At 51.8% G+C, this 15,463-nt stretch overlaps 4 protein-coding genes across 4 annotated transcripts; 1 reads left to right on the forward strand and 3 right to left on the reverse strand.

Annotated features, from left to right (window-relative positions):
* Nucleotides 1–791: 791 nt before the first annotated feature.
* Nucleotides 792–1,718, forward strand: Z519_04411 (uncharacterized protein; the record flags this gene model as incomplete). The annotated part of the gene is made up of 3 exons (XM_016762157.1): nucleotides 792–947; nucleotides 1,008–1,402; nucleotides 1,457–1,718. The coding sequence occupies 3 exons, from the start codon at nucleotides 792–794 to the stop codon at nucleotides 1,716–1,718; spliced, it is 813 nt and encodes a 270-aa protein (XP_016621104.1).
* Nucleotides 1,719–3,558: 1,840 nt separating this feature from the next.
* Z519_04412 (uncharacterized protein) lies at nucleotides 3,559–5,522 on the reverse strand (the record flags this gene model as incomplete). Its single annotated transcript, XM_016762158.1, has 6 exons — nucleotides 3,559–4,508; nucleotides 4,565–4,723; nucleotides 4,781–4,934; nucleotides 5,002–5,025; nucleotides 5,077–5,276; nucleotides 5,330–5,522. The coding sequence occupies 6 exons, from the start codon at nucleotides 5,520–5,522 to the stop codon at nucleotides 3,559–3,561; spliced, it is 1,680 nt and encodes a 559-aa protein (XP_016621105.1).
* Nucleotides 5,523–7,420: 1,898 nt separating this feature from the next.
* Nucleotides 7,421–9,743, reverse strand: Z519_04413 (uncharacterized protein; the record flags this gene model as incomplete). Its single annotated transcript, XM_016762159.1, has 2 exons — nucleotides 7,421–9,232; nucleotides 9,282–9,743. 2 exons carry the CDS (start codon nucleotides 9,741–9,743, stop codon nucleotides 7,421–7,423), a joined length of 2,274 nt encoding a protein of 757 aa, XP_016621106.1.
* A 2,278-nt stretch (nucleotides 9,744–12,021) lies between these two features.
* On the reverse strand, nucleotides 12,022–12,639 carry Z519_04414 (uncharacterized protein; the record flags this gene model as incomplete). Its single annotated transcript, XM_016762160.1, has 1 exon — nucleotides 12,022–12,639. The coding sequence occupies one exon, from the start codon at nucleotides 12,637–12,639 to the stop codon at nucleotides 12,022–12,024; it is 618 nt and encodes a 205-aa protein (XP_016621107.1).
* Between the last annotated feature and the right edge of the window lie 2,824 nt (nucleotides 12,640–15,463).

Genomic DNA, 15,463 nt, shown 5'->3' on the forward strand with positions numbered 1-15,463 from the left:
AGGTCAATGGTGGGGGATTTTGCAGCTCGCCTTCTGCTCTTTGGCGCAAAATAGGGGCAAATCAGTTTCTTTCGTCGTAGAGCCTCACTGATTCAAGCTTCATTCGACCTCACTTTGGCCCCTGTCCGTCGAACTCACGCTTTCTGACTGCCAGACGTTGAAATCAAGCAGGAAAAGACCATGATGGACGTAGCTTCTTCGACTCGTACTGTAGGATACCAAGGCGTGGGAGAGCCGGAGCATTCAGGTAGAGGCCAGAAGAAGGAAAGAGTTTGTCAGTGTTGATAGGTGGGCAGCGAGTGAGAAGAGCATGGAGGAGGTGAGAGATGGATGAGAGATGGGCATGCTACTTACTCATCAAGAGGTCTCTGGTGTTGGGATTACCTGCAAGTAGGTGGTTAAGCGACCTACTGGGCTCTATGCCTAAACTGGAGAGGCGTCCTTGAGGTGTCCTTATCACGGGTGACTGTGCAGTAATGGCGCCAATGTGACTTGTGCGGGCGCAGCCGGTGCCATATGCGGGGCATCACCCTTCCGCCAGCTTCAAGTCGCGTTCACCTGCGCCATCGCGGTTGCGGCGACGCAGCTGTCCATAGAGGAAAAAAAAGTGCCACGAAGTTACGGTGAAACTGTCCTCTACTCACACCCCGAAGGTGAAGCTGTGCCTTTCTCTCTCTTCGACATCTGTCTCTTCTTGTTTTTTTTTAGAGGGTATAAACTACCCGCAATCTTGATCTTGAACTGCATTCTCTTCCCCTCGTCTGCCAATTGAACTCTTCACCGCCGCAACCATGGCTGAGCTGTATCCCGATCTCAAGGACCGTCCAGTCAAGGAGACTATCTGCCTTTTCGATGTCGACGGCACTCTCACACCTGCGCGGCAGTCTGTTTCTGCTGAGATGCTCCAGACATTGTCCAAGCTGCGACACAAGTGCGCAATCGGCTTCGTATGTGAGCCCCTCGTCAAGCGAAGGGACTTCCAATTAAACTGACCCTTGTCGTACTAGGTTGGAGGCTCAGACCTTGCCAAACAGCAGGAACAATTGGGCACGCCGTCTCTTCCCGTCACCACCCTCTTTGACTTCTGCTTTGCCGAGAATGGCCTCACGGCCTACCGCTTGGGCCAGCCAATGGCCTCCCACTCGTTCATCGAGTGGCTGGGAGAAGAGAAGTACCAAAAGTTAGCCAAATTCTGCCTGAGATATCTCTCTGAGCTTGAGGGCCTTCCTCGCATGCGTGGAACCTTCATCGAGTTCCGTAACGGTATGATCAACGTCAGCCCGGTTGGCCGTAATGCCAGCAAAGCAGAAAGAGACGAGTTTGAGGCTTGGGACAAGGCAAGCAATTGTAGACCCCAGATGATTGCGGCCATTGAGAAGGAATTCCCCGATTTGGGACTTACGTACGGGCATATCGGCGATCATGTGCGTTTACTTTGAGCTGACGCAGACCGCAGGTACTCGATCGGCGGTCAAATCTCCTTCGATGTGTTCCCTACTGGATGGGACAAGACCTATTGCCTGCAGCACATTGAAGCCGAAGCGGACCCTACCAAGGGCCTGTCTGGGATTCAGTACAAGAACATCCATTTCTTTGGTGACAAGGCGTTCAAGGGGGGTAACGACTGGGAGATCTACACCGACCCTCGAACCATTGGTCACGCTGTCAAGGGACCCGAGGATACCATTGCGCAGCTCAAGGAGATCTTCGACATCTGACTTGCAGCTCGCCTCTGACTAGCAATGGAGATGAGGATTTTCTCTGTGGACTATCAGCATTCTGCTCTTGTGCTTCGATTCTCTCCATCCACTTTCTTCAGTGACAGGGAGCGATTACATGGAGCCATCGCTTTAGAAGGATCTCCCAGGTCGGAAAATTGATTGAGCGTTCGGATGATAGAGTGATAGACCAAATGGTATGAGGCCATACACGGGAGGCATGAGATAGGATCGCAAGGATTGAGAGATGGACTCGAGCAATTGAATCCTTGAGATCACTTGATCGGCATTCTTGTCCAACTTTTCCATGCGCCGCAGCAAACATATGCATCATTTAGTCCTTTTCGATGTCCCACAGTCTGATAATCATTACTCAGTCAGCGTTGCACAAACACCTTACTGCCGAATTTGCATCCTTTTGCTGAAAAATAATGTAGAATGTAATGTATATGTCATGCACTACTATATGCCTCTTGACGTTCGCCGCAATTCCTCGTCACTATTAAATCGTCCTTCGGCCGTACATATATGACCAGAAGTACCCACAAGTGGGCAGTATGGATCAGGCTATTCGAATAAGCCCAGCACAATCCAGTTCAGTTCAATCCAGTCCAATCCACCCAGGGCTCATCGCCCTCCCACACGAAGTTCCAAGTCCCCAGTCCAAGAAAGAGTACAAGTTTCTCGTATCAAAAAGTTCGCCGAGCAAGCGACATAGCTGAAAATATTTTTGGTAGCTTGGAGCACCGGGAAGTGGACGTGCAAGTGGAAATACTGTAATCGCCGTCCCATGTTATATATCCCCCCTGCTAATACCTACCGTTCTTCCGCGCCGTACTGTACCTGTACTTGTATGTAATAATTAGTAGTGCCCGAGCAAAGCCAGCGCGGTGTCTACCCGTCGTCTTGTTACATGCCCCAACGGCCCTGGCCCCGCGAGTCTCGGGCTTCAACCACTGACGCGTCGTATTCTGATTGTGGCGGTGCAGTAAACCAATCCAATTACCCAAGCAACCGGCCAATCGCACGACGGCAGACTGAGTTGAGCCACGCAAGCCGATGAAGCAGCCATAAGACGGATCACCGCATCAAGATACCCAACTAGACCGTGGACGCGGACGGATCCGGCACAACGTTTCTTTCTGGGCGAATGGGCGAACAGACGCGTGATGCGTACTCCATAGCTACCAAACGAATCACAACGGAGGAATTAAATATGGTTTTGTGGCGCTGTGGCACAGGCGACGGCATACGCAACACTCACCACCCAGCACCCGTGTCACGGAACAATTGCGTGAGATAGGTATGTGCAAACTGTGGCTGAACAACCAACTTAGCGAGCACACCACCACATCAAGAGGAACCCAAAGTCTATATGACACCCGAGTGAAGGAGATACATAATTATCTAATCCCTTCTCCCCTGGAGACGACGGGCTCGCCTCTCAATCTCGATTGAGATCGAGGGCTTGTCCTCCAAAGGTCTAATAATCTATCCATTTGATTTCGTACATTCATGATTATTGGGTACCTTGTATTTATTCGATAATAACACTATACCCTGCCCTACCTTGCTCTCCTCTCGAGCCAAGCCAGGAGAGAAACGAAACCGGACACGTCACCTATCACTCTCCGCTCTCATCTCTCCAATCCAGAATGCGAACCCTCCGCCGAAGCCTGAAGAAAGGCTGCGTCATCCCCGAGCAGCTGTACAGGGGGATCGCGCACACGGTCTGGCTGTTCTGGGAATACGGCCAGGCGGTCAGGCGGGCGCCGCATTGAGAGATAAAGGAAAGAACCAAGAGGTCATTGATTCGACTCTTGCGGCACCTAGGGACCCATTAGAAGATTGCCCTGCTCAATCTCCTGCCAACGCTCATCTTCCTCTCTGGCTCTTCATCCTCTGGAATATCCTGAAACTCCCTCCTTCCAGTGTCGAGATCCATGTCACGAATCTTCACCATGAAAGACGTGTCTCTGGTCCAAAGCTTCCAGAAGGCAAACAGTGCCATGACTATCGGTGCGGCAATATAACTCTCAAAGAACGTCTCCGGGTCCGGGTCGCCGCCGAGAGGGAACAGGGAAACATAGAACGTTGCCGCCAGACACAGCACGACAAGCGACACGCCGACCCAAGAACCATACACACCCAGTTGCGACTTAAACGGCAGGTCATCGAGTGAGCGACCGGCAGCTTTCCATCCAGCACGGAAACGGATGTGGCTGTAGCAGATGGAGCCCCAGACGAAGAACGACGACAGACCCGTCAAGGCAAGCAGCCAATTGAAGACCGTCGCACCAGTGGCGGCCTCGTTAATGAACGCCAATAAACCGAATGCCATTTGGATGACAACAGGCCACACGGGGCGGCCTTTCTTATCGATCCACGCCAAAAACCGGGGCCCCATTCCGCCCTGAGCCAGGGCCTGCATGGTGCGGGTAGAGCCATACGTGCAAGAGTTTGCCACTGACATGACGGAAATGGTGATTACAGCATTGAACACCGAAGGAAGACCCTTGACACCAGCGTACTTGATGGCAAGCACGAAGGGTGAGGCTTTAGTGTTTGCGCCCGAGGAGTTGAGAAGGTCGGGAGAGCTGTTGGGGACAATGATGCCCATGATGAGCAGCGAGACAACATAGAAACCTGCAATGCGCCAGAAGACTTGTTTGGTGGCCTTCGGGAGCGACTTCCTCGGGTTGGCGGCCTCAGCGGCGGCAAGACCAACAAGTTCTGTTCCTCCATATGCGAAGGCGGCAGTGACAAAGACAGAGCAGAAACCCTTGAAGCCTAGGAATGATATTAGCTTTGCGGTTGACTAATCAACTCTGAAAACCATGTCTTACCGTTGCGGAAAGCCTTGTTGCCATGTTCGGCATCGTCCCAGTATCTGAAGCCGATGTATCCACGGTCATCGCCGGGGATACCGCCACAGTCAACGATGATGCCAAAGATGATGAATCCTAAGACAGCAAGGATCTTGATTACACCAAGAACAAATTCAACTTGTCTTCATCAGCCCGATTCCTTTCTCCCAGCTGGGTCTGTCAGAAGACACTTACCTTCTCCGTAGCCCTTGACACCAAAGAACTGGACGATGATCAAGGTGGCGAGAAACACAGCAATCCAGATGCCGATATTGTAATGATGCCAGTAGTCGATCGTGATGCCTGCAGCAGTGATTTCGAAGGGAAGCGTAATCAGCCAACCGATAGCCTATCCATCTGTTAGCCTGATAATGTTCATATACCGGTACTGGCGCCTGGCTCTCAAAGACGCTCACATATTGCCATCCCATGGCGAAACCCTGCTCTCCGCGTCAGCGAATATCTTGAAACAGCGGCGAAAGGTCACGAACCCATGCAGGGTCGATAAATCGCACCCCATATACGTAAAATGCTCCATTGACGGGGTACAAAACCGCCAATTCGCCGAGGGCTTGTACAGTGCAGAGCAACATGGCACCGATGATGACGAATCCGAGTACCAGTGATGCCGGACCCCCAGACTGCAAGGCTGAACCAGAACCCACAAAGAGACCAGCGCCAATTGACCCTCCTACACGAGAACTATTAGCACAAATGTCGACTTCCAAGGGTGGGACAGCCCACCGATTGCGATCATCTGCATATGTCGACCTTGCAAGCCACGGCTCAGCTTCGCTTGGCGATGGACTCCTTCTTCGACGTCGTGATTGTCATCCTTGGTCGCGTGAATGACTCCATCTTCAACATCGTGGGCGACATTGGTTGGCGGTACCTTAGAGGCTTCCGGTTTCTTCTCCGAGTGGACGATGTCGGCCATAACGAACGATTTAGACGCGAGTTTTGAGAGTTCTTGTCAAAGGTGGCCGAGATGAGAAGAGATCCCCAGCTTTATCAACGTCAAGCACGGGGCAAGCAGATTTAAGAAGGTCAAGCCGACCCAAGCATGGCTGTTGATTCCTTGGCTTTGGCTTATCATGATGCCGCCTGGCTTTGCAACGCCGTCATCCACTTGCCTTCTGCCATGCCACGCGATCGCAGGGTTGTGTGATGTTAGACGGAGGCCGCCAAGGCCATGGCACAGGAAGGTGGTAAGGCGGGCATTCTCCTTCATTGAGCATACCGTATACGAACCAGTAAAACCTCATTCTTGCTGAAGTGGCGTATGCACTACTACCACGAAGCCTGCTTGGGATCGCCTATTCAGACAGGGCTGCTCTGCGACTCGAGATAAGGGAATGGCTTTGGCAGGTGTCTGAACCAATCATCGCCGAGCTAGACACCAGACCTCCAACCTTGTGTCCAGCATCAGGGGAGACGGGGCTGGAGTGAGACGCGCACATATTGGCGATCTCTGGGAATATGACATCCTTCAGCTGCTCTTCTGGTTACAGCGATCAAAAGATGGCGACAAGCTCCCTGTTGATCTACCGCCAGAACTGCACGGATCCCTAATCTCCAACTGCAGATCGCCGCCAGAAGGTTCTTAGAAGGATTCTTGAAGCGAATTACTGGGTGTGCGCTTACGGCTCCCCTCTGATAAGCAGGTGACATTTGTGTCTATACTCCGGACTTGTTGCCAGCTGAAGACGCTTGGCGCTGCCATCGTGTCACTGCAAGCGGCGCTCGTCGTTCTTAGACAGTGATGACGGAGGCGCGACCGGACGAGTGTCACTCCGTAGATGGGGCTGGCGAGGGTGGACCTGGGGACGCCGTGTCTCGGCAGATTATTAAGCGTGCGAGTCTCGAGGCGGGTGACGACGAGGAAAAAGGGAAACCAGGTATCAGCCACACGATTGGCAAGCGCCAGAGTCCATTGGGGATGTGTGGGCGTTATAATAATGTACTGGTACAACAGTGAATGGAGTGGTCGGTCAAAGGTGTTCACAAGAGTTCAGGCTGCGCCCAGCGACTTCTCGAAACGGCACGTGATGGGAACGTCCTTGGGGCGTCTCACGTGACTATATCGGCTGGCGACTGGCTCGCTGGCATTCCTTATGCACGCGCTTTGTACAAGGTAGGACTTAGGGATATCACTGCATTCTCGGCATGCTCACGCAGAAGGCAACTTCATCAGCAGCACAGCCTTCTCCAGACAATACTAAGATGCTTGAATCTATATCCAAAGCGGCTTGGAATCGCCAGGACAATCCTAAGACAACAGGGCACGCCAATTTCTTCGCTCGTCAAATCCACTGCAGGCATGGCCTTGGGCCAGAGGCAAAGGATTCAGGAGGATTACAGTGAATGCTGGGGGCCTGACGTTCTGCATTCAAGGAATGCCATGCTTTGATGCGATGGTCGAGCTAGACCCATCGCGCGAAGATGAAGTCGTGCTGAAGGGGATGAATGCTCTGTTCGAAAGCCATCACAGCTGTGCTTCGCAAGCGACAAAGAGGGTAATCGTGGAGGACATGGCAATGGACTTTCTAATCGATCGAGCTGTCGATCATTTCCAATTGGCATCAAGTCGACCTGGTCGACGATCAATTTCGGACATGATAGCTGCTGTTCAGCCAAAACATTGAAAAACAAAATCCCACCCCGATGAATTTTCTCAATTCAAATGGCCCTTTTCAGATGCTCGACATCAGGGGACAAGCCCTACTTTTTCAAGCTTCATATCCATTCACATTCAAAATCCGAGTAGTCATCCACCAACGCCATCGCTTCGATCGAAAACAAGCATGCAAAAAGGCACTAAAATGGGATCTCGAATCAACGCTCGTACTGTGGCAGCTCCGGCCCCGTATGATCATGATTCAGTATCTGTACACTGTACTCGTCGTCCATCATGGGTGCCGTTGGTGCTAGAGAGTTAACGGCGGCGGCCCCTGCCACGTGCGCCTCTTCCTCTGATGGCGGCCCACTTGTCTGCGCCAGAAGTCGACGTCGTTCCAATTCTTGCTTGTCATCAGTATGTCCGGCACCGCTAGTTGAAGAAGGGGGTGGAGGTGGGGATGTTGAGTAGGGTCGGATGGTATCCCCAGATCTTGCCGATGCGACTGAACCAGGAGCATGCAGCGTTGAAGGTGTCATGCTTCCGTCATTTGGTAGAGGGTTTGAGGTCAGATTCGGGGCGGTTGGTGCATACCGCAATGGGCTGTTGGAACTTTCCCCTTCCAGTGGAGGCTCGCTTGGGAACAACAATTGCTCTTGTCTCCGTAGCCGTGTTTTCTCGTCGACCTCTTCTTCCGGCGCAGGAGGAGGTATCGTCTCGGGTGCCGGAGTAGGATAAAAAGCTTGGGAATTCTGATCGTAACCATAGTCATGTCCATAGCCATCGTAATAAGGGTATCCCGCTTCATCGTAATACTGTCCATCGTAAGCCTCATTATAATATTGCCAATCCTGCCAGCCTTGCTCCGATTCTTGGGTCGTATCTCTAGAATGTTGATACTCTACTTGCTTGTTCTGTCGCCTTTTCCTACTGCTGTCCTGGGTGCCAACCACAAGCGACATTTCGAATGAGACGACGCTTTTAGTCCGACGTAATGGGGCTGTGTCTAAGATATGGAGAGACCACTCTGAAGTTATTTGATTGCCGGCATCAGAACTCTGAGAAAATGTTGGCTCGCTGGAGGTGAGCCTTGGCCACAGCCGAGTCTCCCCGATCTTTCCAAAGAGATCGACTACCACTTCGACATGGTAGGTGAAGGATATCATATCGCCCGGAACGTTGGCAATGGTTGGAAAAGCATTGTCAGGGACTTTAATAGATGTTGTTATATCGGCAGTCATCGTCGCCGGGTTGACAATCATCATCGTGGACGTCTGAGCGAGGTCTTTTCGGAAAACACTGTTGGGCGAAGCTGCCGAAAAGTACAGTCCTCCAAGGCCTGTCCGGGACTTCGGATAGACGTCTTCGTATTCCATCTTCTTATCCTTGCCTGATCTGTTCGGAAGTGGAAGTGGAGGATGCATGTCAATTCTGCACTGGCGGTATAAGGTCGCAATAACCATCCCTCGCACATCTGCCTTGGTATGTGCTATGGACACTCTGATCGGGATTGTGTCCCCGGGCAGCGCTCCATGCCGCGGAAGCTCGGTGGTAGCGGTAATAGTATTGGCGGAGGAGGAGGAGGTCGTGTTACTTCTAGCATCGCTGTTCTGCGGACTTGGATTTTGTGGAGGTGATACGTCGTCCGCGATCTGAAAGCTTGGGCTACTTACCGGAGTCGCATTTGTCTGCATCGTTTCCTCACTTGGCGCGGGGCTCAGCGGAGGATTGCCGATGGACTGGGTACTCCGGCTGTTCGTGCTGTGTTGAGTATTATTTCGGCTCAAAGGGCCAGCGCCAGGACTTGATGTCGTCTGGGTGGTTAGGGACGACGCCGGTTTGACGACTTTGACTTTGCCACGTTTAGAGACGGGCTCCAAAGTGATTACCCGCGATTTCGGTGTGTACATGTGCTCGATATCGATCAAATCTTGAAACTTGATTTTGGTACTCCGAGTGGTGACAGGGCTAATTGTCGTTGGGCGGGTGAGAGTGGCAGTAACTAAATAAGATATTGTTCCTCGTTCGAACTATCACAGTGTTAGTATCATGGCAGGGACAGAGAAGCGCCCAACGTACATCGATTGTGCTGGGAAGGCCTCTTGAAGGAAAAGGGACTTCGAACGCAAACTTGTAGACTTGTTTCTTGAGGAAGCCACTGCCACAGAGAACCTGCTCATGCTGGAATAATGACACCAGACCGTTGCCATGATATTGCACCCCTCTTGAACCCTTGCCATTTATCAAACTCTCAGGTGCCGGAAGACCTTCGCCCGGGGGTATTTGGTGTTTATAAACCTTCGCATATCCATGCAGATCCACAACCAAATGGGTGATGTCGAAACCCTTGAAGACAGTGAGAATCACATTGCCCTTAACGATCTGACCCGGCGAGTAGACTTTGAACGGATCTTCGGGTTCAATAGCGATATCAAACATGTTTCGAGCATGCTTCCCTAAAGGATTGGACAAATAGGACAGTATGGAACGAGGCCTAGGCACTGGCGGGTTGGGGTTCGTGAGCAGTGACTCGAGAGGCATCGCCGTCAGGACCAGAGCCATTCACTGCTATAACGGAGACGACGACCAGAGCATTGTTGGTTTGACTTTTTTGGGAAGGGTGCGTGTTTTTTTTTTTTTTTTTTGAGGGCGAGGTTGGTATTTCGAGATCGTCTCCAACCGGTAGTGTGGCTCAGTTTGTGCATCTACTCATGAGTGTTGCGCTGCGGCCGGGAGCGACAGTCAGCTTCGTCATCAATTAGGCCCGATGCCTGCGCAATAACTCGGAGACGACAGCGCCGATTATACGAGTTGGTCGTATCAGGTATATTCCGGCTTAGCGGCGCATGGCGAAGCGCTGTAGGTGGTATATCTCCTGGAGACGTCGACAGAATCCTCGAACGGTCGCGTTCGACCTGAATGCGGGTGGGGGGGAAATCTCGGGAGTTTCGAATGGGACTTCGACAAGGCTTGCTCCGTACGTCGCGGCGACCGAAGGAGGTAGGGAGGGAGGGTGTGTCGTCGATCTTCCCAATGTCTTTATCAACGACGATGCGCAGTTGCCATGTATGGGGTTTCGAGGCCGTAGGCAAAATGGCTAAGCTTCGGTCAACAGTGGTAGTGTACCACGTTGATGGAAGATGGAGCAGCTGGATTAATGCTTGTCTGCGAATTCAAGCTTCGGAGCTTGGCAAGTCGAGAGTCCTGTGGTCTGATCGAGGAGGGAATGACAGGAGAAAGGGAGTCGCGAGGAGGAAGTGGGAAGCCACTGGAGAAGGGGGGACAGAAGGCGTCGGGGGGAGCAGGAAGAGGTTTAGGGTCGTGGTGGTGGAGGCGTGAAGGTCACAGCGAGGGGTGACGGGGGGGCGAAGTTCCAGTTGGTAGTTGGTAGCCGGGCTGCTGGACTTAGCTAATTCGATCTAGAACGGGTGGTTCGATGGTGGTGAGGGCAGAGAGGTGGTCTCATTGGCATGTCGTTCGTATCAAGGACTGAGTTTTTTCCCTGTGGGTTGCTTCGAGTCTTCGACGAGGACACGCATGTCAGATTGCTGCTTGCTAGTTAGAGACAGCTAGCCATGCACCATTCATTCAATCCACCGGCACATTCCAGGTCAAGTTTGTCCACATTGTCATCGTCATCGGATATTCGTCGCCCAGTGGTGATGATCCGCTGCAACTTGATTCATTCTGTACCTCCTTGTTCCGTACGAGGTGCAGGGTGAATGACAGGGGAGGTGGATGTGCGTAACTGGGCGAGGAATCTGCCTGCAGTGGTGACACCTTGTGTGGATTCGTAGATACCGGAGGATGTTGTCGTTGCCGTGAGCGTCAAATGGGAATTGGTAGGTGTGGTGAAAGGTTCAGTCGAGGATCATGATGGATGAGCAACTGCAGCTGCGGTGGCTGTTTATTCAGGGGGCCACTTTTAGGCTGGTGCAGGCTGCTCGTCTGCTCGTCTGCTCTGCCTGTTAAGCTTTTTTCTTTCTCGTGGGGCAGCTTTGGGCAGGTCCATGAGGGGCACGAGCAGGAGCAAGGACAGGCAAGGGTTACCCGGCAGGGGTGCCAGGAAGCATTACCCAGTACTTAGGTAGGGGCGCTTCGGATGGTGGAGTTAGTGTTCCACAGGCGGCCACAGGGAAGGAAAACCACTGGCCACCCACTGGTTAGGGGCTAAAGGGCCTAAAAGGTAGGTAGGCGCCTTTTGTGAACAGCAGCCCCTCTCCGGAAATCCAACTCGTCTTAACTACCCACAACACGAGAGATGACACACCGTCTCCGAAAACGATCAAGACGTGGATACATAGGTAGCAATCCTTGTAAGCAGGATGGCGTCAGACACCGCCTATTTAACCTAGCCCTCCCGGTGAGGCCATCAACTCTCGCAGCACCTTGGACCTGGATTGACCTGGGGTATCATCCTCCTTGGCCCCCCCAAACATATGCCGAGCATGTGCTGGTAACTGCCTATGAGGGAGATTCCTCCCTGTACCTCGTACACATTCCACAAACAAACCGACGGTCTCACACCACGGTTCAGCGCCCTTACCCTTTCCATCTGAACGCGTCGTGCAGTATGCAAGAATGGCTCGACTAGGCCAAAATTTGAGCCTGCTGCATCTGCAACAAGCTAGACGCAGAAAAGCTTCCTCACTTCAAGCTTTGGGGATGATCTAGGCCCGTCCACAAGCTCCGACTAACCAATTTCTGCCCTCGGAACCGGTCTCTACAAAATTTGGCCCTTAGTAACAAGTAGATTTGTTTCTCAAGCGGACACATGACCAACCTCAAACCATCAGGCCCATGTCTTGATGATTCCTTCTCAACGGCGCTGCTTTTTCGTTGGTGATTCGTCCTCTTGCAGACTGTCTTCTGAAGAGTCCCTTTTGGGCCCTTTTGCTGGCTTCACTCGACCCTGGACTTGATATTTGGTCAATTTTGTTTCGTCGAGCCCATGCTCGAGTCCCTCGGGCTCCACGAAAACCATATCCCCGTTCTGCCCTAGGGCCTCCTTGACCGCTTCCTCGAGTAGAATCCCGAAGGCGATAAGAGCTGTCTCATCAAGGGTCCGAAAATCAAGTGTCCCTTGTTCTTGCGTGGCCCGACTGTAGAAATCCGACGCATACGCATGGATTGCTTTGAGCATTTCAGACTCGGGTAGCTTTTGGGGTCCACGAAGTTCTCCTGCTGCATCATACAACTCGTGTATTGCATGCTCCGGAATGGTGGATCGGCGTATAAGGACTTCCTCTGGTGCAATGGGCAGAACATTTTCCGATGCCCTCTGTTCTGCATTCAAAAATCCATTCAAGCCTGCTCTTCCCGCCACGGCATCATAGACCGTGACTTGCCGTGGTGGCTTAGATGATTGCAAGCCTCTGCCCGCAGCGTTTAGCCTGGCAGCTTTGCCTGAGGCTGTATTTTCCGTAGTGTCTGCCATATCTGTTGTCTCACCGTTCACAGGGATGACAATGCTGGATCAAGGGGCAGTTGATGCTATTCATCGCCGAATCTTCCGAAGCAGGATGATCACAATCTTCGTGAAATGAGGCTCCACAAAGCGGTGTCTGGGAATTGACGCCCGTATGGCTGGAAAGATTGAATGTCGCACAGCTGACGAGTGAGTTCAGAATTACTGGTGTGCTGGGGCGATGGAAATGTTACGCGAAACCCAAGGATCCAATTTCTCCTTGTAGCTCATTCTCTTGCCACTTTTACTTTCCCTCGGCTCACCTGCCGAGCTTGGACTGCGGGTAACGCCAAAGCCATTCCACTCTTGAGGCCAAGCTAAGCCTAATATATTACTTGGCCTTGCTTGGTTGGCCTTGGTTGGCCTTGTCGATCTTTCAGCATACTCGGAATGAAGTTTGAACTATTAGCACTATGACACACTAGCTAGAATTAAACCAGGAAGCAAACTGGAGCTTATCTACCTCGTAGTATCAGGACATATTCAAAAGAAGAATGTGAACTATTAAAGACCGGGTTCAAGCTTACAGACCTGTGTAGAAGACTTTTCGATATCAGCCACAACGGCAGGGGCTACCATTCCTCCGCCCATACTGCTCGAAGCTCGTCAGCGATGCAGACGGTGCGCCGACCGGATTGCCGCTGACGTTTTTCGATGAGCTCGAGAGTACGCCGCCGCTCCTGAACACCCTCGGTCACCAATCCTGCGATATACAAACACTGCGTGGAGATGAAAATGAAGGCGTCGGTCATTCCGGAACTGGCAATGAGTACAATTTGTTCACGCGATTGGTTGATTAGCCGTCGCACCGAAAGTGATTCAATTGTAGAGGTAGAGGTACTTCGGCCCTGTCGCCGAGGTGGAAATGGAGGTCCACTGAGTGCCAATAGGATTTGACTAGCATGGTACATTTGGATTCCGACAGCTGTTTCCTCCCTCAGCCGATGCTCGGCTTGAAATGGTATTCAAGCTTGCTGCTCACTTACCACAGTGTGGAAACACGAACCACATGGATGAAATGTCCGGTGAATACTGGTGCGTTGCCCCTTCTCTCTGTTGACCTTCCCAAAGCACCCGACCTGCAACAAGGTGTGTGATTGATGGGGGAAGCATTCGTTTCCACTATTCGAGGTCATTTTGAATTTTGGTTCTCCTCCTTTGTCTTGCGTCCACCGTTTCTGCAGTCTCCGCACTCCCCAGCCCAGCCCATTTTCGTTATTGCAGAAGCTTATACATTGTTCGAGCAAAAACATGGCACGGTTTGCAATCTCTCCGTGAGAAAACTCATTAAAAGAGTCAACGGCACGTGGTTCCCAGTAGTGTTCGTCCAAAAACATACGGCGTCCGGCGTGCAAAACTGCCATGTATCTGATCGATACCATGTCCAGAAAACGACCCCTTTTATCCCTGGTGAATCTCCATTCACTTGCCACAACTGAAGGAGAGAAGCAATACCACGGAGGGGGGGGCCGAAGTTCTCGCCGACTACGTCCAGCATCTCATAACTATGTTGTGAGAGATTCTAGTCAGTAAAGCCTGACTGTACTGTTGGCAGGGAGTAAGACGTAAAGAAGAAAGAAAGGCGAATCGTACCTTGAGAGCATGGTGCTGGATGCCAGGATTTCATCGCTATGTGCCGAATCAGGTTTCATCAACAGGGTACTGAAGGCCTTTAGGGCCTTTTGCTAGTACTGCACAGCGACGTCTTCTCTTATTTGCAGTTCATCTCCTGCCTTCGTCAAAGCCAGTTGCTTCGCCGAAATAGCAAAACACGAGAACAAAACTGCAGCGCACTCGAAAGCTAGTATAAGGACAACGGTGGAACACAAATTCTCCGAAGAGAATGCGCTTCAATCTGACAGAGTCAGTTGGCCAACTTCGTATCTCCCACGTGGGAAGATGTGTCGACATACCCATCGCGCAACTCGTTCCACCAAATTTCGAAATATAAACACTTCTAATTCTGTCAGATAGATGGTGTTATGGGACCCCAATGCCTGTAGAGGAGAATGGGATTTAATTGCGTCTGGATAGGAAGCGTTATTCGAGACACTGGTGCGTTCCGAACGATCTAGCCCATCATGCCTCGGACCCGATTCACTAGGAGAACAAGATATGCCGCCGAGATGTGCATGTGGAGGGGCAGAATCAGAGTCGGGATTGTACGAAGTCTGGTGTGAGCTTCGAGCCGAGCCTTTCCTTGGTGAATCCGGCAAAAACAGCAGATTTGGCTGTTCCCTTGACTCGAGTAAGATGGACTAGCTGTGTGAGGGATAATGTGCCGAGGTAGATCTTCATCGAGGTTGAGATTTTTGGGGGTGGAAGACTGGTCACTGAGGTACTGAGCGAGAACAGGTCCAAAAGAGGCAGGCGTAGGGACAGGCTAAGCCTTGTCACTCGTCGGCGATTCGAAGCATGCGCCAGTCGCTTTCGAGTCAAATGCGGTATGGGAGCCAGTCCTAGATCGTCCGACATTGCCTCATCTTGGATTATCGAGCTTTTCAATGCTGGAACGACTTCGACCTGGCGACCTGGCTTCGTACAAGCACGGTCTATTCTTTTTCGCACAATTTCCACAAACTGGTTTGCGTTCATCGCATTTGACGTGCCTTGCCCTACATACGCGGCTGTACGTTCACCGCTTCTGGGTCGGCAACATGATGGCCTTTTCGTTCGACCAGGAACCAACAGGTCTAGTTGGTAAGAAAGCGATAAACGTACCATCCCGTAGTCACGCGAAGGCGTGTGATGGAGTTCTGAGATCCATCGTTGCAAGGCGTTGTATCGCACCTCT

The sequence above is a fragment of the Cladophialophora bantiana genome, assembly GCF_000835475.1.
Source record: "Cladophialophora bantiana CBS 173.52 unplaced genomic scaffold supercont1.6, whole genome shotgun sequence".
NCBI lineage: Eukaryota > Fungi > Ascomycota > Eurotiomycetes > Chaetothyriales > Herpotrichiellaceae > Cladophialophora > Cladophialophora bantiana.